The 22,606-nt window shown below is 44.7% G+C and overlaps 1 protein-coding gene across 1 annotated transcript; it reads left to right on the top strand.

Moving 5' to 3' along the window:
* The first annotated feature begins 715 nt into the window (after positions 1-715).
* Positions 716-16,474, top strand: zfp64 (zinc finger protein 64 homolog (mouse)). Its single transcript, XM_084313332.1, has 6 exons — positions 716-881; positions 2,233-2,406; positions 3,646-3,792; positions 4,001-4,063; positions 8,661-8,912; positions 13,626-16,474. Exons 1-6 carry the CDS (start codon positions 833-835, stop codon positions 15,071-15,073), a joined length of 2,133 nt encoding a protein of 710 aa, XP_084169458.1. The 5' UTR covers positions 716-832; the 3' UTR covers positions 15,074-16,474.
* Positions 16,475-22,606: the final 6,132 nt, after the last annotated feature.

The following is a 22,606-nucleotide window of genomic DNA, read 5'->3' on the forward strand; positions in this document are numbered from 1 at the left end:
ATCTGTTGGGCTACCTTTCACAGAAGGAATAAATCTTCATTTCAGACAGCACTCAACTTGACAGTAGAGTCTAGCCTAGTCAGCCTGAGCCTAACAGCATGTTCTCTACAGTAGGCAAATACCTCATAACTACAGCAAAATGTGTCCTACATATCCAACATGCCGTCCAATTATTAGTCATGTCATAAATGTATAGATGTAGCAGTACTGTCTAGTCTATCTGTCGTGTATGTCATATGTTATGATGAATTGAAAATGGGGGACCCTGATGTAAACAAGACGGAAGTCTTTCTCTGGTCCGCATCCCCTTAACAATTGTATGTATTGAGCTGTACCCATTCTGCAATCTGTTAATACATTTTTCAATCAATCAATCAATCAATCAATCAATCAATCAATCAATCAATCAATCAATCAATCAATCAATCAATCAATCAGCTTCAACCCTCCTTGATGCCTGGAGAATTCCTGGACGATACCGTCCACAGACGCCAGATGGCGGAGAATCCCGCGAGAGAGGACGTTCTGACATTTTAGTTACGCGAAGAAGAAGAAGAAAGAAAAAAAACCTGCCACAAACCGCACGGCTTGTCGTAAATGAAACCCTGCGCGGCTTGTCGTAAAAGCGACCAATGTTGTCAGAGGAACTGAATCATTAAACTAATGTCCTGCTGCCAGTGCTGCTAGCTGTTGATCATAATAATAATAATGATACCACTGCGGTGTTTCGGTATCCCAAATGTGTGATACTGACTTCATGTTAAGTGAATCTCGTAGAATTCACTCTTAAAATCACATATTTCTAGGCTTTTAGGAGCCCGAAAGTGAGTCGATGCTCATCATCAAAACAAGCTGCAAAATGGCAACATATAACCCAGAAGGTAAGGAAACAACTCAACCATGAGCCCAGAAACCACACATCCCATAACTACTGATTGATTGCAAACTTTATTAACAGATTGCATAATGGGTACAATACAGTACAGCTCAATACATACAATTGTTAAGGGGATGCAGACCAGAGAAAGACTTTCGTCTTGTTTACATCAGGGTCCCCCATTTTCAATTCATCATAACATACATGACATACAGATAGACAGTACTGCTACATCTATACATTTATGACATACCAGATTTACAAATACAGTACTGTTTGTGGTACAAAAATAGTCCAGAAAAGAGAGTATATACATTTGACGTAAAAACTGTACATTAGAGGAGGTTGGGTAGGTGGGGTGGGTGTTTATGGTCAAATCACGATGGCAATCCGCCTGTAACATCCTCAACAACAACACGAGTATGTTATAATTACTAGCCTTATTTAAGATCATTCATTACCCAGAGACACAACAACAGACCAGTATATTATGCAGCATCACGTAACTGTGATTGTTTGCCTGACGTGATCCTCCTTACTGTTCAAGTTTTGTTTTATTATTTGTCATATATATAAGGTACACCACGTACACTACAGTGAAATGCTTGGTTCTGTATGAGCCTCCTGAGATTGTGCTTCATACAGTAAAAAAGTTAAATAATAAAGACCAAACACTATACAATATATATACAAACTAAAGTGCAACCTAAAGTGCAAAGTGAAGTACAAAATGCAAACAATAAAGTACAAATGCACGTTTTTTTCAAACGCAAGGATGAGGTGTAGGGATGTACTGCCCACGCGTCTTCTGGTCTATGTTACATTGAACTGACGTCTATAGTTTTTCGTACTGTACTGCTGTTTCTGTCATGTATTTGTTCTAGGTGGTGTTTTCTGTACTGTACTGTTCCATGTTGTGTCTTTTTATGTTTTATGTGGTGTATTGTCGCAGCTACCACCTGCACCGCGCTTGAATTCCACCGGCCTGGCCGTGTGGCAATAAAACGCTGCTGTCGGGACAAAACCTCATAACTCCAAAAACCCAACTTTTCAGCAGATGAAAAAAACTAACACAGATTTGAGGGTGAATAGAGTTAGGAGGTTTAGACAGATGATCGGTTTAATGCTTTCCCATTGTTTAAACTTTGTAAAACCCACACACACATATGGAGGATGATCTACGGAGTTGATTTATATAATAAATTAAAAAATTAAAAAAAATGGAGTTATGAGGTTTTGTCCCGACAGCAGCGTTAAAGGAACTTGAACTTGAACTTGAATGCTCCTCACTCCCTGTGGCTTCGACAGGAGTCGTTCACTACATTGTGTTGTTGTTGTTCTTCTTCCTCCCGCAGCCGCAGGACACATAGTGGTGGAGGTCAGTCCAGATATCCACATCTGTGGCTTCTGCAAGCAGCAGTATAATAATTTTGAGGTCTTTCTTGCCCACAAACAAAACGGTTGTTCAGTTGTTCCCACCTCTGACATACCGCCGGTGATGACTGCTGCTGCCACGCCCACGCTCACAGGTAACACAAAAAAAAAAAAAAACTGACCATGCAGAGTATTTGGAGACACCACCTCCATAGTCTTTCATTTACATTGAGTCCTTTTTTTAGCTGAACACTTTTTTTCAAAGCTTTAATTGTGAATATTAATTGAGTACATCTCTGGCAGCTACGAGTCAGTGGCGTTGTTCGTCAGATAGTATCGAACTTGAGTGTTAGTCTGAGTGCATAGCAGTATAGACATATTAGCGTGATAGGTAGTAGTATAAGTATAGTAATAGTAGTATAGACATATTAGCATGATAGGTATAAGTATAGTATCATAGCAGTATAGACATATTAGCATGATAGGTGGTATAAGTATAGTAGTATAGACATATTAGCATGATAGGTAGTAGTATAAGTATAGTAGCATTATAGTAGTATAGACATTAGCATGATAGGTAGTAGTATAAGTATAGTAGTATAGACATATTAGCATGATAGGTAGTAGTATAAGTATAGTAGCATAGCAGTATAGACATATTAGCATGATAGGTAGATTGATTGATTGATTGATTGATTGATTGATTGAAAACTGTATTAACAGATTGCAGAATGGGTACAATACAGTACGGCTCAATACAAAACAACTGCTAAGAGGATGCAGATCAGAAAAATACTTTTGTCTTGTTTACATCGGGGTCCCCCATTTTCAATTCATCAGGAGTAGTATACAGTAGTAGTATAAGTATAGTAGTATAAACATATTGGCATGATAGGTGGTAGTAGTATAAGTATAGTAGTATAGACATACTAGCATGATGGGTAGTAGTACAAGTATAGTAGCATAATAGTAAGATACATAATAACATAAAAAACTAAATAAAATAAAAACAGTAGATTGATTGATAGATTGATTGATTCTTTTATTTTCATGTCATGCACACAAAGTGCCCGACCCTCATGGGTTCATACAAGACACCAAGGATACTGTTGCAATGTTCCATTATACATTACATATTACATTTCATTATCTAAATACAGATTACATAAATACAGATTACAGCTCCGATTTAAACAAGGTATATTCTGCCTTTTCTCCCAAGCTTGGCGAGTAGACGTGATCCGTTTCTTAACTCGTCGGCTTATCTTCCGAAAAAGCCAGATGTCTGTCAAACAAAACCCAGTTTGTGTTCATATCACCCCTGTTTGTACGAGATGCAGCCGGTGAACCGTCCCAACACACCCCCCCCCTGCTCTTCTTCTCTCTCCGCTCAGATTCCAGCACGGAGTTTGTTTTCGAAGAAAGCTACCAGACCTGCGCCATGAGAGGCGTCAAAAAGATCCTGACCAAAGCGCAGAAAACACCTTCCAAAAAATTAAAACCTTCCCTGACTTCAAAGAGACACGGCTGCTGTTTCTCAGGTCGGTGCCTGTAGCCGTTTTTACGACCTGTAAACACACATTCCTTCCATTCAGCCGCCCAGCTGCGGCTCCTACTGTACTTCCTGCCCGGTGGAGTCGGTTACAGCCAATTAGCTTTTATTTATTTGATTGTGTTTCCACGACTACTACAGAGGGGCCTCGCGCTCCTGTTAAAAGCCACCATGTGCCCCCCCCCCCCGCCCTGCAGGTTGCACCTTTAAGACGCAGTACGGTGAGAAGGACCTTGAGCGGCATCTCAAAACCCACACCGGTACGTTAACGCCGTACTACAAACCTTTTTTTCTTCTCCTTCTCTCTCTCTCGCTCTCTCTCTCTCTCGCTCTCTCTCTCTCTCTCTCTCTCTCTCTCTCTCTCTCTCTCTCTCCTCGCTCTCTCTCTCTCTCTCTCTCTCTCTCCCCCTCTCTCGCTCTCTCTCTCTCTCCTCTCTCTCTCTCTCTCTCTCCTCTCTCCTCTCTCCTCTCTCCTCTCTCCTCTCTCCTCTCTCCTCTCTCTCTCTCTCTGGCTCTTTAAAACTTGTCTTTAAAAGTACAGCCGTAATCGTGTCGACACCAGATGTCGATATATACATCAGCTGGCACGGTGGTACAGTGGTTTTTGCACCGTCGCCTTGCACGGCGACAAGGGTCCCGGGTTTGAACCCCCCCCCCCCCCGGCGGGAGGCCTTTTATGTCTGCGTGTTCTCTCCCGTGCGTTCTCTAGGTACGCTCCTGCCGTCACCCTCGAACGAGGTACCAGTTTTTACCAGCTGGACTTGGACCCCCGTTGCGCGCCGCACTGTGTGGCCGCCGCACCGCTGCTCCAAAGTAGTTAGGTTGGGTCAAATGCAGGGGATGAGTTCCTCCACGGGTTTATAAAGTACAACTTATCTTAAAGGGGAACTATCTTATAAATGGCATTTTTGAGTGTTTAGCATTGTTTCATAGCTATGTGAACTTATATTAATATGATCTATGTCTCTAATTCTCATATTGGCGCATTCTTCCAATTCTCCTCTCACAATATTCACCCTCACTGAACTGAGTCATCTGAAAATGTGCTGATTTGTGATGTCAGAGAGACTCAGCTGCATAATAATGTTGCTGTGTGGCATCAGGCTCATGATGAGCTGCACACAGTGGTTGGAGCCCAGGCTCAAAACGGCTTAAGATCTTGAGGTAGAAAAATGCTGTTTTTGAGGACTTGATTAGAAATACAAAACAATGAATAAAAAATTTAAAAAAATTACAGAGGTGTTCCATAGACTCACAGGAATTGTGTAAAAGTGCCCAAATAGTGAAAGAAATAGTAAAATAGTTCCCCTTTAACACATTGTGTGCCAACGACGAGAGATCTCGTTATTTAATCGTTACTACTTTTATTAGCGATATCCATTAATTTGTCATCCATCCAGCCTCACGTTATCATTGGGACTGTCTCTGAGCTGAGAAAAGGGCAAATACCGCCCCCTATCGTCTCACGGATGGTATTGCACCCATTGGAATGGACTCGATGGAAATGCATGGGGGAAAAAAGAACTCCGGATTCCACATTTGACTTCTCAGGCAATGTAACCTGAGACTATTGCTATTCATTGAGGGGGGACTGGAAACTGCGTGGGATTATGTGTTTTTCGAGGTTGGATCGTTGGATCAATAAACGCGATCGATATTTGGAATGGCGATCAGGAATTGGAATAATCTTTTTTTGCAGAACATCTGATCTGAGGTACGGAATCTATTTGATCAGTTTTGGGGTAATCGGATGTTTTTTTTCACATATTTCACAACGTGTGGCTGTGTGTGTGTATGACGTTAGCGCTGACCAGGTCATGGATAATCGATTTTTCAGCCCGCTTCTCTAGCGTGCATAAGTACACATATACTATCGATAATCTAGCGTTTATTTTAAAAAACGATTCATAAATAGGCCGAAAAATGACAACGTGTTTTGTGTATTCCAGTAAATGGATATTTTCGCGGATTTGTCTGGAATCACTCGAAATCTTCAAAACTATACTCGTATTCAAAACGGTATAAAACGGAAATGTACCGATGAAAAAAACAATCCGTTTCGTACATGTTGACTGCAAGCAAGTCATTGATAAGCGACGGGCGTATTAGACACATAGCCATAATTTAAAGGGGAACTATTTTACTATTTCTTTCACTATTTGGGCACTTTTACACAATTCCTGTGAGTCTATGGAACACCTCTGTAATATTTTTAATTTTTTTATTCATTGTTTTGTATTTCTAATCAAGTCCTCAAAAACAGCATTTTTCTACCTCAAGATCTCGAGCCGTTTTGAGCTGACTGTGTGGAGTGGTCAGCAGAACTGTGTGCAGCTAATTCTGCACGTCTCCATTATCATGCAGCGGTGTCTTTCTGACATCACATATCATCACATTTTCAGATGACTCAGTTCAGTGAGGGTGAATATTGTGAGAGGAGAATTGGAAGAATGCGCCAATATGAGAATTAGAGACATAGATCATATTAATATAAGTTCACATAGCTAGGAAACAATGCTAAACACTCAAAAAGGCCATTTATAAGATAGTTCCCCTTTAAGATATAGTTTATCCGTTCGCAAATGTGCTCGCCCTCTCATTGACTAGAGTCGTGGCATTCAAGCGATAAATAGCGCACCCCCTGCTGGCACTCAATGTGTTAAAGGAACACACCGACATTATGGGACATGTGCTGCTAACCGTCTTCTCCAGAGTCAGACGAGAAGATGGATACCAGTTTCCTCTCTGTGCGTTCAGTAGAAAGCTATGCGGCGGCTGCACCTTAGCCTAGCTTAGCACAATGAATGGAATCGGATACGGACCAGCTAGCTTAGCTTTTGGTAAAAAAAAAACACCTCCCTGAGTTTTAAGGTAGGCCAGTGGTCCGTATCCGCTTCCATTCATTTGCGCTAAGCTAGGCTAGGCTAGCTTGCAGCCGGATAGATTTCTACTAGACGTACACAGAGAGGAAATCAATATCTCATCATCTTCTTGTCTGACTCAGTAAGACGCACGTTTTCTCATAATGTTGACGTGTTCCTCAAGATTAGATTCTCAAATGTATTGTCATCAGATACAGCACACAAGTACAGTACAACGAAAATAAGTTTGACGTCCAACCAGAGTGCAAATGTAACAGTAAAGTGCAACAGTAATATACAATGTACACAGGTGATTCAATTGGGCATAAAATATATAGATTGGTACTACTGAGAAATAACATAACTGACACGTTGTTGTTTCTCTGTCTGCTTTTCCCTGTGTGTGTCCATGTGTGTAAGATAAGATAAGATATTCCTTTATTGATCCCCTTGGGGAAATTCAGGCAGCATGGGGGAGGGGGGGGAGGGCAGGTACAGGTATGGGCAGGGTAATATTAGAAGACATAAACACAGGCAATAAAATGATAGTAGTACCGTAGAAAAGTAAAAATAGGCAGTGGTGCCTCGAGAGGTAGAGCAGTCGTCTGGTAATCCAGATGTTCCCGGTTCCATTCCCGCTCCTCCCGGCAGTGTGTTGGAAGTGTCCTTGAGCAAGACACTTAACCCCCTAACTGCTGCTCCCGATGAGCAGGTCGGCACCTTGCATGGTCGCCTCCGCCGTCAGTGTGTGATGTATGGGTGAAATATGAGGAACAAATTGTAAAGCGCTTTGGATAAAAGCTGTTATATATTATAAATGCACCATTTACCATTTAAACAATATAATTTACTCTGAATATACTGTGTGTGTGTGTGATTTTATTTTTTATTTCCGTGTCATGTCCGACGACCCATCCCTTACGAGATTATAAGACACCAAAGACAACAATTAAAAAAGCCTGTTTAATTAAATTAAAGCCTGTTCGAATCCAGCTCCCGGCGTTGCTATCAGCTTGGCTGTCCTCTCACACTGATACAATTGGCTGTATCAGGGGGTGGGAAAGCTGAAGGGTGGGTCCTGGGCGTTGTGGACAGCGACCCCTACAGTTCGGTCGGGGCGCCTGCTCAGCGAGGGTTGGATCTGAGGAGAGATAGTGTGGCCTCCCACACGCTACACTCTCCCCGGTGAGAACCTGCGCGGCCAGGTTGGCCTGCCCCAGGCTGCACATGCGTCGGAGGAAAGCATGTGACAGTCTCCGGTCTCCCGGACCAACAGTAGGGGAAAGTACGCAACAACCAGGAAGGGTGGGATGGGAGAAAAATCGGGAAAAAGGAGGGGAAGAAAGATAATAATAAAAAAAAAACACAACAATCACTTTGCAGGGTTTCTACGCCACACCATGCACACCATCAGAGGCCCCAAAATACATCACAAATGTTATTTTTGTGCGTTTATCCCAAGCTTTCTCTAAATATTCTGCAAGTGCAAATACCCTGTGTGATCAAAAATCTATTTTAATTAGGGATGCTCGATATTGGCTTTTTTACCGATACCGATATACCGATATTGTCCAACTCTTAATTTCCGATACCGATATCAACCGATACCGATATATGCAGGGTTTCCCCCCCAAAAACGGAATAATTTCAGGTAATTAACATTACATATCTCTTGTCGTGGAATTAACACAACATTATGCATACTTTTGAATATAAATAAAATCAGAATCTGTTCTTACTTGCTTTCCTGGGTAAATAAAGGTTAAATTAATGTAAAAAAATTAAAATTAAAAAATTAAACCGATACCGATATTTTCCGATAATCACATCAATTCACATTTTAATGCCAATATCGGCCGATAATATCGGTAGGCCGATAATATCGGACATCCCTCATTTTAATCTGCATCACTAAACCAGAGTAACTCATGTGTGTGTGTCTGTGTGTGTGTGCGTGTGTGTGTGTGTGTGTGTGTGTGTGTGTGCGCGCGTGCAGGCGAGAAGCCCTTTGAGTGTGAACTGTGTCACAAGCGCTTCAGCCGGCGGGACAAGCTGAACCTACACAGCCGCTCACACACGGGGGAGAAGCCGCACAAGTGCAAACACTGTCCCTACGCCGCGGCCGACAGCAGCAGCCTGAAGAAGCACCTGCGCATCCACTACGACGAGCGGCCCTTCAAGTGCCAGATCTGCCCCTACGCCAGCCGCAACTCCAGCCAGCTCACCGTGCACCTGCGCTCCCACACCGGTGAGTGGGGTTAGGGGCGTCACGGAGACGTTACGGAGACAGGTGCGTAATGTAGGGATGCTCGATATTGGCTTTTTTACCGATACCGATATTCCGATATTGTCCAACTCTTAATTTCGATACCGATACCGATATCAACCGATACCGATATATGCAGGGTTCCCCCCCCCCCCCCCCCAAAAAAACGGAATAATTTCAGGTAATTAACATTACACATCTCTTGTTGTGGAATTAACACAACATTATGCATACTTTTGACAATAAATAAAATCAGAATTTGTTCTTACTTGCTTGCCTGGGTAAATAAAGGTTATAGAAATGTAAAAAAAAAAATGAATACCGATACCGATATTTTCCAATATCACATTTGAATGCCAATATCGGCCGATAATATCGGACATCCCTAGCTTAATGTCTTCTCCAGAGACAGACGAGATAGATACTAGGGCTGTCCCCGACTAAGGATTTGGATAGTCGACTTTGATTGGCCGAAATTAGCCGATAGTCAACTATAATAAAAAAAGTTTAATTATTATTACGGTATTATTATTATTATTTTTTTTTTATCATTCCATTTGGGCTGTGGGGGGTGCTTAATGTCTGAAGGAGTCGACTGAAGGCGTCTTGTTCTCTGCAAAAGCATGCAATTGGTCCACTGATGGATACATCTTGATATTTGTCTAGTCTAGTGTGTTCGTCAGACGGGTGAAATCCTCTTTCAGTGCCTCTGTGCCTGTTTTCGTAGGCAGTTAGCCTCTGGTATGCGTGCCATTAGCGTTAGCCACGCTTCTAGGCCTCTTTACTTTTGGAAAGAATGATAAAAAAAAAATAATAATAATAATAATTATATATATATATATATATATATATATATATTTTTTTGCATTCGACTAAGAGGTTGGCAGTCGACTACGGCTCCTTTCGATCGATTAGTCGACTATTCGACTAATAGGGGTCAGCCCTAGTATAGACCAACATCACCCTCTTCTCCAGAGTCATAGAGTAAAATAAATAAATAAAAAGATTTATAAGGAAGTTGCATTGTTCATTTCAATACCTGTAATAGTACAGTAGTCCACACACACGCACACGTGTGCATTCAGTTAAGTTGGAATATGACTGTAATACAAACAGTTCAGTTTGTCAGGTACATGCAACACAGATTACAGTGTTGACATCTGTCTGCTTGAGAAAATCCCTTTTGCTGCGATAAAAATCATTGAAGTGAGATGAACAGACTGAACTTTATTTTATTAGATAAAACATGTTGACAAAGTTTTACTTTGCAGTTGAAAAAAGGTAATAAATCGGAATATATCGCAATATTAATATCGCAATATTCGGCATATCTCAATATATTTTGAATCGCAGTACTATTGTATCGTGACTTAAGTATTAGTATTGTGATAATATCGTATCGTGAGGCCTCTGGTGATTCCCACCCCTAATAGATACCAACATTATGAGAAATGTCTTTGTTCTGTCTTCTCCAGAGTCAGACAAGAAGATAGCCCCTGTGATACACAGAGTGAAACCACAGTCACGTCCTAGCCCATAGTGAAAGATTACAGTGTTTTCAGCCTTTAATCACCTGGTCACCTGCTGCTCCGTGATTTCCCATCTGCGTTGTGTTTGTGTCATCCGTACTTGGTTATCTCACTGGCTGTCACACACTGTATCAAACCCCGTTGGTACATCCGTAATCAGAAGAAAACGACACTGGCAATGTGATCTCTTTCCTTAGATCATGATGTTTATTTTCATAGACATACTCTGCACAAGATGGTAACACAGTTCTGAAAGGTCCTTGAAGAATATATCGAATTCATTATCTCTACCGTCTCTTCTGCTATTAGTCCAATGGTTTTGAGGCCTCGTCGTTAGCCAAAACCTTCCCTGTTAGCCCGGAGCTAGCGATGTCATGGCACTACATTCCCCCCCCCCTCCCCCGCGAGGGGAGGAGGGATCGTTTCAAAGTCTCTCTCAACGCATCTGTTCGTATCCGCTTCGTGTCTTGATCTAACTTACCCCGGAAAAACTCACATCTCATCATAACGTCTTTTCCCTAGCAACGGGGCCCCGCCCCCTTTTCTTGTTACTAAGTGACACGATACCATGGCAATAGCACTTTTGGTCCTTGACACACTAAACGTCTCTTTTCGCCCCATAGCTCTCTGACCAAACCTCCCCCCACCACTGCCACCAGTGCTATCGTGTGTTGATGTTACCAACCTGCCGATGACCTCGGAGCCCAGCCCATGGCTCTATTAGCCTGTGGCTTCCCAGTGTAACTTGAAAGCACCACACACCACTAATACTGTCCTCCTCATCTGAGATCTAATAGCAGATGCTGTCATCTACAGATATTTACATTATATACACATTGAAAAACAGGCTACTTCCTTCAATAGCAAACCAACGTATGTTGACCATGAAGGACTGGTTCTGCCCGAACCGTTCGTTATAAAAGTATCACAGAGAAATGTCAAAGGTACTCACAGTTGCACGAGGGTTTCAGAGACAAAAATACGTGATAGTTTGAAAGCTCTGCGTTTTTATAAACTGGTCAACACTGCATTATTTCCGACGTTGGGAGACTAAATCTGGCCGGGTTGTCTGATCCTGGATCACCAAAAAATGGGATTTCAAAATCGAATCGGATCTGATTGAGATTAAAAGTTTTGAACTACTGGGCCCAGGTGATTAAACTCAGTACTACTGAGGCCCCGTTTAGACGGAAACGCTAGCAGGTGAATCCGCAAAAATATGTTTACAGATGTGCCTTTCGTTTATACGGAAACAGCGTTTTTACGGGGTGAAACCGCAAAAAAGTGAGACTACCTTCCAGGGTGGAATTCCTAGAAACGCAAAAGCTTTGCGCTCTCGTCTAAACTGTTAAACCGTATAAATCTGTTAAAACGATGACGAAAGGGTTGTCACGGCTCTGGTCGCGCGTACTGCTTACGTCACAGGTAGCAGGTATGCGCCAGTAGCCGAGACGTAAACAAAGCAAGTATGTCTGACTATCAACGGAGATCACCTGAAGGCTACATTGGCAGTACTTTTAACCCTTTCACTGCCACACGACAGAAGGTTAACCCTTTACTATCACACAACCGGCTGTCGTGTGGCAGTGAAAGGGTTAAATACACAAGAATCTGTCCCGCGGCGTGAGTGGACCCACTGTCTGCGAGTGACTCTGCTTTGGTCCAATCACATTCCCCATCCACAGTCTGCGAATCAGAGGCAGAGTAGGGCGGGTCTTCACAGCACGTCATGTGACATATGCGCCAATCGTGTGACAGCGGGGGTCCGTCGTTACAGCGTCGTCTGCACGGAGAATTCCACCCCAAAACGCTTGTCTAAACGTAAAATTAAAAGTGAAACCGCAAGATGACTTTTGCGGTTTCTGTTCACAAAACGCTTGTCTAAACGTAGCCTGAGTAATAGTGCTATCTATATCTATCTGTACATATCCTACTCTCACTAGTTACGCTGCTGGCCAGTATGACTTACTACTAGGGCTGCACGATTTTGGGAAATAATCGAATTGCGATTTCTGACAGATATTGCGATTGCGATTATAATTATTATCATTTTTAAGCAGCCCCACAGAGGTTTATTGTAAAATGCGGCTTGCATCTGGCCTACGTACGCGGTGGGTCTGTTCGGGACACCGAGCCTGAAAATGTTTATTTTTTTACCTGGGAATCGATACCGGTACCCAACGGTACCTTTTTTTCTGTACTTTACTCTCCCTCTCTGAAGTCTAAACTTCACAACACACAATCTAAAACCCCTTACCTCCCTCTCTCAAACCGATCTTGTATCTCAATGGGACTTCCTGGTTAAATAAAAAAAAATGTAAGAAAAAATAATTGCGATTTCTTTTATTTTTTTGCGATTTGCTAATTGCATCATTCCAATTTAAAATCGATTAATCGTCCAGCCCTATTTTATACCCAGTTTAACCGCCTGTACATTGTATATTACTATTGTACTTTACTGTTACATTTGCACTCCGGTTGGATGCCAAACCTCTTTTCGTTGTACTGTACTTGTGCTGCATGATGACGATACATTTTAATCTCTCTCTATATATATATATATGATATAAAATGAGCTTAGGGCGGCTACGTGGCGTAGTGGGCAAGGCGCTCGCCACGAGATGCTGGAGACGCTGGGCTCGTCAGTTCGAGCCCAGCGCTCCACATTTGCTTTCAGTTTAGCTGGTCGTCCATACTAATACACATTGGCCGTATTAGGGGGTGGGAAACTGATGGGTGTGGATCGGGCGTTGTGGACAGCGACTCCTACAGGTCGGTTGGTGCGCCTGCGCAGTAGAATCAGGAAGTGTCGGGGGCAGCGTGAGCCTCCCACGCGTTACTCCTCGCCACTGAGAGATCGAGCTGCGCAGGTGAAAAGATGCGACTGCTGTTACCTCAAGTACCGGAGGGGACTTGTGCTATGTATGACTTAGTCCACATTGCAGCCGGCTTGTGGGAGGCAAGAAACAGCGTCCGTGACAGGGGAGGGTTGAATTGGATGATACGAAATTGGGATGGGAGAAAATATAGAAAATGGGAGAAAAAGTGGATAAAAAAAATTATATAAAATGAGCTCACGGATCACATCCGCTCAAGTAAAAAACACTCTGTTCACAGCGACGGTAAAACTAACGTTCCTCCCCCCCCCCCCCCCTGATGTCTCCAGGCGACGCCCCCTTCCAGTGCCAACAGTGCGACGCCAAGTTCAAGATCAACTCGGACCTGAAGCGACACGTGCGTGTCCACTCGGGCGAGAAGCCGTACAAGTGCGACCTGTGCGACTACCGCTGCGCCATGAAGGGCAACCTGAAGTCCCACGTGCAGATCAAGCACGGCACCGCCGACTCCTTCCGCTGCCCGGCCTGCGACTTCCAGTGCGCCAGCAAGACGGCGCTGCGGCAGCACTCGCGCGAGCACCAGCCCTCGCAGCCCATCCGCTGCCCCAGCTGCACCTACTCCTGCTGCAGCCGGGGGGCGCTCAAGGTGCACGAGAGGATCCACTCGGAGGAGCGGCCGTTCAAGTGCGACCTCTGCAGCTTCGCCTCCAAGCAGCGCAGCAACCTGGTGATCCACCGGAAGAAGAGCCACGCGGACCGGCCCGAGCGGGGGGGCGGCGGCGGTGGGGGCGGGGCGGGTGGAGGAGGAGGAGGGGGAGGGGACTCTCCGAAACCCGTGAGCTCGCGGTACCGGGCCAAGCTGGACGCGGCGCGGGCCTTCCGCTGCGACCGGTGCGACGCCTCGTTCGTCCGCGAGGACTCCCTGCGGAGCCACAGGAAGCAGCACCTGGACACCCAGCAGAGCGCCCTGCATCCTCCTCCTCACCTCCCCTGCGCCGTCACCCTGAGCCCCGCCATGCCCCCCGCCCACGTGCCACTGCCCTGCGACCCGCTGGCCGGCTACAGCAGCGCCCAGCTGAAGATCATCGTGTCCCACCCTCTGGGGCAGGAGGGCTCCTTCCTGGTGGAGCAGCAGCACCAGGGCAACAAGGCCACCGCCGTGCAGCTGCTGAGCCCCGACGACCTGGTGGTGAGCTCCATGATCCAGCACCTGGGGGGCGCCCGGGGCGGGGGGGCGGGGGACGAGGAGGAGGAGGAGGGGGAGGGGGCCCCCCCGAGGACGGTGCTCCTGACGCGGCTCCTCGTCCCCCCCCCCATCGACCCCCTCCACCAGGCCCTGCTGCAGACTCAGGACCCGGGGGGTCATCAGACCTTCATCGCCACCTGCTCCGACCTGGAGGGCCTCAGCGCCCTGATCCGGGACGGCGGCACCGAGGTCACCGTGGTGACGGAGGGCGACGCCTCCGCGTTGGCGGCGGCGGCGGCGGCCCACGCGTCTGAGCGGGCGGTGGCCGTCCTGTCCCTCCCGCGCACCGCCGCCACCGTCCGCTCGGTCGCGTCCCCCTCCGTGGCGACGTGGGGGGGAGGGGGCAGCGGCGGCCGCCTGCTGGTGCCCGACATCTCCCTGGTGGTGGGGGGCCAGCAGGGCGTGGTCCTCCACGGCCTCCCGCTGGTCGTCTCCTCCGCGCAGAGCGCCCTGGAGCGGCTCTCTGCTCCTCCTCCTCCTCACGCACTCTACTCGGATCCACACGCCACGGAGGAGGGCCTGCCGCACTGACACCACTAGGGGGCGACATCGGCTCAGTTCCCGCTCCTCCTCCCGGGCAGCGTGTCGAAGTGTCCTCGAGCAAAGACACCCCTTACCACCCCTCCTCCCCTGACTGCTCCACGACGAGGGGGGGGGTCGGCACCTCGCACGGTCGCCTCCGCCGGCGGTGTGTGTGAATGTGTGAGTGAACTAGGGCTGACCCCTATTAGTCGACTAGTCGGTCGAAAGGAGCCGTAGTCGACTGGCCAACCTCTTAGTCGAGAAAAAATTTAAAAAAATTATTAATTTTTATTTATTTTTTTATCATTCTTTCCAAAAGAAAAGAGGCCTAGAAGCGTGGCTAACGCTAATGGCACGCGGCATACCAGAGGCTAACTGCCTACGAAAACAGGCACAGAGGCACTGAAAGAGGATTCCACCTGTCTAATGAACACACTAGACTAGACAAATATCAAGATGTATCCATCAGTGGACCAATTGCATGCTTTTGCAGAGGACAAGAAGCCTTCAGTCGACTCCTTCAGACATTAAGCACCCCCCACAGCCCAAATGGAATGATAAAACAATATATAAAAAAAATTAAATATTATACTTTTTTATTTTTATTTTATTTTTTATTCTACAAATTTTGGCCAATCATAGTCGACCATCCAAATCCTTAGTCGGGGACAGCCTTAGTGTGAATGTGTGAGTGAGTGAACGGGTACAAATGTGAGGAACACAAAGTGTAAAGCGCTGTGGATGAAAGCTGCTCTATATAATAAACGCACCATTTACCGTTCATCAGTGTCTCTGACGATGACAAAGACTTCGTCGCTGTGCAGGTGCACGGTATCGACGCACAATAATAAGCTATTTCTTCTTCTTCGCCAAGTCCCTTTGGCCAGTATGAACGACGCCCCCCGCAGGCCTCAGCAGTTTTGTCTGTGCAGGACACGAACAAAATGTGTAAGAGGAGGAGAAGGCCCTTCGGAAAAATGCACTCGTCACGTACCGAGATCATGACTCTTTTCTTTTTTTGCGATTTGCTTTGGAGACGACGCGAAACGATTGTTTTAGTCGTAGGTTTTTTAGGAGTGAATAACGGTTATTATTAACTGTAGTCCAAATCGGGCTAATATCGTCATCGTTTTGGCTTTTTCTTTCTTTCTCTTTCTCACCTAGGAAGTCAGAACTTTGAAACTTTGAAATATACACATCAGAGACGGTCGTGAAACGGACGGGATATAGATTATCTTTCTCTCTCTCGTATCTCTCTCTCTCTCTCTCATATCTCTTTCTCTCAACGTGTGTCTTTCGCTCTGGGCGCGCCCCGTCAAAATGAAATGCGGTCTCTTTATTTCGGCCAACATTCTTGGCCGAACACAATCAAGTGTTATTGAACGCATCAATAAAATCTGACACAACGGAGGTGTTTGTTTAGTTTGTTGTAGCACTTGAGCACTGATGACTCTGACTCGACTTGGCACTTGAGCACTGATGACTCTGACTCGACTTGGCACTTGAGCACCGATGACTCTGACTTGGACTCGAGCTAGGGCTGGGCGATATGGCCTAAAAATAAAATCCCTGATAATTTCTTTTTTAAATCCGATTTACGATTTTAATAGATTTTTTTCTCTTGAGCTAAAAAAAACGGTTGTTTTTATTTGACACAAGAAAAAGTATCAAACCAAGATGAATGTCCCTATTGCGATTGAAGTGCAAACCTAATTTTCACCAATCTTCACTTAAAAAAAATATATAATATATATATATATATATATATATATATATATATATATATATATATATATATATATATATATATATATATATATATATATATATATATATATATAAAAGGTTACTCTTGATCAAACAAAGATGAATGTCCCTATTGGGATTAATAAAGTGCAAATCGAACTTTCACCAAACATCACTTTTTGTAAAATAAAAAACATATATATATATATTTTTTTTTAAATCGATTTTTATTTTTCAAAATCTTCTAAAATCATTCATTTGAATTAATCGAAAAATCGATTAATCGCCCAGCCCTAACTCAACTCGAGCATTGACTGCATTCGGACTCGGAAGGTGCAGACAAGGAGTCGGACATTAATTGATCATTTTTAATAGGCCCTAATCATTTGGCATAAGATATTGATGGCTAGTGCATTTGTTTGGCTATTGTGTCACAAAGTAAATTAACTCCCTTTTGAAATGGTGTGTCATTTATGTTTAATGTAGACCTTTTTTTTTTATTTGTACGTCAGCTCGGACTCAACCTTGATGACTTGGACTCGGACTAGGGTGACGGGGACTCGACTCGGGCTCTTCTTTGGTGACTCGGACTTGGACTCTGACACTCGAACACCTATTGTGTTGTGATTATTAGTTTGTTGACATCAGCAGTGCTGCTTCTCCTCTTACGCCGCCAGGATCCTCGATGACTAAACGCCGGTGACCGACGCTCCCAAAACGTCCAGCGTCCGAGGAGGACTCACTCCACTCCGCCTCGGGAACGTCGGTCGGTCGGGACGGTCCGGATTGGGCCTAAAACCCAGGTTCTCTACAGCTTGACCTCAGTCTGTGCATTGAAAGTGTCCCGGTTTGTCCCCTAGGTGGCAGTAGAGGCCAGTTTGTCCCTTTAGGTGGCAGCAGAGACCAGCAATGGTCAAATAAAAAGGTGGATGAACTATGAACTCCCATCGATGACCACGGTATAGTATTATTTAGTTTTTTATATGTATATATATATTTTTTTATCTTCAGGTAAGGTTTATGAATAAAATGGTAGGTAAACTATTATTTCATGAATAGAAAGGTGGGTTTACCCTTTAATGTATCCCTGGAACACATTTACAACAGCTGTCTTATCAGCACATTATTATTTAAATCCTGTGATTTTATTCTTATCATTTATTTGAACGAATGACTGCATTTCTCTATAGTAAGTGGAACGACCGCATGTATTTTTCAGTACGGCTGTCGCCTAGCAGGGAATCAAACCCCTAACCAATGGTATAGTGGCGTGCTCAAGAGAGCCATGAGATCTACCCATTGAGCCAAACGCAGGACCGCGATATCTAAATATTTATGTACGGTATTTATTTATTAATCGCAAAAGGGTTTAAGTGACATGTCATTAGCCATTATGCTCTGCGACTGTGTATAAATGTTGTTCGCGGCTCTCGTCTGACTAAACGTCAAGGTCTCTGGATTCTAAAAGCCTATTTAGACTCCCAATAGATTTTCCAATACTTGTTGTTTAGCTTCATTGGCATCTATGACCGACGGTGTTTACACTGAAGACCCGAGCTCTTAGTGTTTGTGGGGAAATGAAGGACCTGAATAATAGAGTCACTCAAGAACAGCTGACCATCGATTTCCCCTTCAGCTCTTACAGCTTCAGCGCCACCCACTTTTCTGCTTTTTGTTTAGTTTTTTACTTGAAAAGGCCACAAGCTAAAAATGAGAGAGGTTAGATAAATGCTGTTCTGTCACTGGTGAAGTTAAAACTTAAAGATTCATAGTAACAATGACTGACTGACAATGATTGAATAATAATAATAATTAACTTTATTTGTATAGCACCTTTCATACAAGAATCGCAGCCCAAAGTGCTTCACAGCAGTAATGTAGAGTGACACACAATAGACATAGGCATGACATGAGCAGAGAATTTACATTAAAACCTCCCGGAAAGGTTTTAATAGATTTCTGTCATTAAAATCTATAGAACATAAAAAACTATTTTTTTAAAGGATTGTAATAGATTTATGACTGTCGCCTTTCCACCCTTGATTATAATAGATTTCTGGCATTAAAATCTATAAAAACAGATTGTAATAGATTTCCTATTGATTATGATAGATTTGTTATAGATTAAAATCTATAAAAGACGTTGCAGGTTTCTCTGACTAAATAAAAGCAAAGCACAAAGTGCAGACATAGAATGAGTATAAAATAGACAGAATAAGAGTAACCGAAGGCCTATTTCATGTTGATATTTGGGTCTGGAAAGGTCACCTTGTGGGGGTCGAGAGAAGGGACTCATCCCAGCGAACATGTCGATGATCAATCTCTCAAATCCCCTTATCTTTCTCAAAGGCATTTAAGAAAACCGGTGTATTGAGTTTCGATGACTAATCGACTAACTGTTTGTGTGTAATATCCCTTTACTTCCTGCGAGTGTCAGTAAATAACCAAATTTTGTCCCAAATCTAAACAATAATTTTTTTGTAATTCATCACATTTACATTTACATTGTCATTTAGCTGAACGCTTTTATCCAAAGCGACTTACAAGTTCTGTACGACAAGTCATCAGGAAGGGCACAACTCTATCAGCTGAGTAACAATGTTCATCAAAGTGTTGAGTGCTACAGTGTAGGTTAGTTTATTAGGACAAGTGCATGACAGTACGGTTAGATTAGGGTTAGATATATATTTTTTTTTTCAGATAATGGTTGAAGAAGTGCGTCTTTAGTCGACGGCGAATGATTGGACGTGTTTCGGCTGTCCTAACTGGGGTGGGTAGTTCATTCCACCATTGTGGGGCAAGGACTGAGAATAGGCGACTTCTCTTTGATGACCCTCCCGGAGCAATCACTATTGACTCTGGGTGTAAAGGTACACGTATCCGTACCGAACCGAACCGTTTCAGTGTGTACCGTACCGTACCGAACGAATACAACGGTATGTTAACCACTAACGACCGCCCACCGGGGGCTGTTTTTTTTCACAACCTAATATAATTATTATAATTTTTTTTCTTTTCTTTACAAGTCGATTATTAATTTCAATATAGAATATTCGTTGACAGCCCTACAAGTACAATTAGTTACTGCACACTACATCACCCCTGAGTGGAACATGGAAAGCCAAACTTTCCCCCCCACTGTACCGAAAACCCGTACCGAACCTTGACTTCAAAAACCGAGGTACGTACCGTACCGTGGTTTTGTGTGTACCGTTACACCCCTAGTATTGACCCAATTTTAAACCCTAATCTGGGAAGAGTTTGAGTGTATCAATCATGGATCTATATATATATACATTTGGACGCTATGGATGATATTATCCATGTATGTGTATACTATTTACAAACGACAACACAAAAACCAATAACTCTTCATTTACTTAATTTACATTCAATTACATTTCATCTCCGTTTCCCCCGCCTCACGCAGCAGTCGAGACTTCTCTCTCGCCGGTCGATTTTAAGGGTGAAAACAATAAAACATTGTATTGAATCGGTTTAAAATATAAACACAGACGTCAACCAGGTAGTGGGGCCGCCGGATTGTGACACACCACTGCCGAGTCATGCTATTATTCTGACTCCAGATCAGCCCTGGTGGCTTTCAGCTAGTATTGATGAACAGCGATGAATGATCAACTGTAGCGTCGTCGGCTACTGTACTCAGATCAGCGTTATGTTGTAACCGGACTAATTATTATCAGTAGCATCGTTGATCTCGTGTCTTTAGTTTGTTTCCACTGTGATGTTTCATCACCACGGTCTGTCATCCTGGTCTGGTCTCCTGGTCTCCTGGTCTGGTCTCATGGTCTCATGGTCTCCTGGTCTCATGGTCTCCTGGTCTGGTCTCCTGGTCTGGTCTCCTGGTCTCATGGTCTCCTGGTCTGGTCTCCTGGTCTGGTCTCCTGGTCTCATGGTCTCCTGGTCTGGTCTCCTGGTCTGGTCTCCTGGTCTGGTCTCCTGGTCTGGTCTCCTGGTCTCATGGTCTCCTGGTCTGGTCTCCTGGTCTCCTGGTCTCATGGTCTCCTGGTCTCCTGGTCTGTCCTCCAGGTCTCCTGTCTGTCCTCATGGTCTGTCTCCTGGTCTGGTCTCATGGTCTCCTGTCCTCCTGGTCTGGTCTCCTGGTCTCATGGTCTCCTGGTCTGTCCTCCTGGTCTCCTGTCTGTCCTCATGGTCTGTCTCCTGGTCTGGTCTCCTGTCCTCCTGGTCTCCTGTCCTCCTGGTCTCCTGTCCTCATGGTCTCCTGTCCTCCTGGTCTCCTGTCCTCCTGGTCTCCTGTCCTCCTGGTCTCCTGTCCTCCTGGTCTCCTGTCCTCCTGGTCTCCTGTCCTCATGGTCTCCTGTCCTCCTGGTCTCCTGTCCTCCTGGTCTCCTGTCCTCCTGGTCTCCTGTCCTCCTGGTCTCCTGTCCTCCTGGTCTCCTGTCCTCCTGGTCTCCTGTCCTCCTGGTCTCCTGTCCTCCTGGTCTCCTGTCCTCATGGTCTCCTGTCCTCCTGGTCTCCTGTCCTCCTGGTCTCCTGTCCTCCTGGTCTCCTGTCCTCCTGGTCTCCTGTCCTCCTGGTCTCCTGTCCTCCTGGTCTCCTGGTCTCCTGTCCTCCTGGTCTCATGGTCTCATGGTCTCCTGGTCTCGTTGCTGAAGCCTCTGAACTCCATTATGTATTGAGATCAGTGTTATGGGGGACAGACAGACGAGGAGGACTCTGAGAGACGCAGCCTTTGATCTATTATCTTACAGACTTCCAGCCTAATCCAAGAACCCTTGACGAGGCCCCCCCCTCCCTCCCTCTCTCTCTCTCTCTGTCTCTCTCACTCTCTGTGTGATTCTGTCTCTCTCTCTCTGTGTCTCTCTATCTGCCTCTCTCTGTCTCTTTCTGTGTGTCTGTGTGTCTGTCTCTTTCTCTCGCTGTGTGTCTCTGTCTCTCTTTCTCTTTCTATCTGTGTCTGTGTCTCTTTCTCTTTCTGTCTGTGTCTCTTTCGCTTTCTGTGTGTGTCTGTGTCTCTATCTCTTTCTGTGTGTGTCTGTGTCTCTTTCTCTTTCTGTGTGTGTCTGTCTCTTTCTCTTTCTGTGTGTGTCTGTGTCTCTATCTCTTTCTGTGTGTGTCTGTGTCTCTATCTCTCTCGCTGTCTGTGTCTATCTCTTTCTCTCTGTGTCTGTCTCTCTTTCTGTGTGTGTCTGTGTCTCTTTCTCTATTTGTGTGTATCTGTCTCTGTCTCTATCTCTCTCTCGCTGTCTGTGTCTATCTCTTTCTCTGTGTGTGTCTTTCTCTCTTTCAATCTGTTCTCTCTGTATCTGTGTTTCTCTCTTTATCTCTCTCTATCTGTGTGTGTGTGTCTGTCTCCCTTTCTCTCTCTGTGTATCTGTGTGTGTGTGTATGTGTCTCTCCCTCTGTGCCTCTCTGTCTCTATCTGTGTGTGTGTGTCTGTCTGTCTGTGTGTGTGTCTCTCTGTCTTTCTATTTGTGTGTGTCTCTGTCTCTTTCTGTTTGTGTGTGTCTCTTTCTGTGTGTGCCTCTCTCTCTCTCTCTCTCTCTCTCTCTGTGTGTATCTCTCTCTCTCCCCTGTGTGTGTATGTGTCTCTCTCTCTCCCTGTGTGTGTGTCTCTCTCTCTCTCTCTGTCTGTACATGTGACATCATCTCTGGGTTAAGTGCTTTTCTCTACAGGCTACAACAAATAAGTGCTTCCCTCTTAAAGCTTTGCTAAGGGGGAAGGAGGGGGGGGGGGGAGGTCTCCAAGGTGCTCTAATGTTATTATAATTGATAAGTTCTCAACCTCTGCGGTAATTCATAGCGATCTTCATT

Source organism: Notolepis coatsorum, assembly GCF_963971535.1.
Source record: "Notolepis coatsorum genome assembly, chromosome: 4".
Taxonomy (NCBI): domain Eukaryota; kingdom Metazoa; phylum Chordata; class Actinopteri; order Aulopiformes; family Paralepididae; genus Notolepis; species Notolepis coatsorum.

Excerpts from the sequence above, each read along its gene's own strand:
- zfp64 (XM_084313332.1), top strand. The coding sequence starts at position 833 with ATGCTCATCATCAAAACAAGCTGCAAAATGGCAACATATAACCCAGAA. Across the intron at positions 4,064-8,660 it reads GCATCTCAAAACCCACACCG|GCGAGAAGCCCTTTGAGTGT; the intron begins GTACGTTAACGC and ends GCGCGCGTGCAG. Across the intron at positions 8,913-13,625 it reads GCACCTGCGCTCCCACACCG|GCGACGCCCCCTTCCAGTGC; the intron begins GTGAGTGGGGTT and ends TGATGTCTCCAG.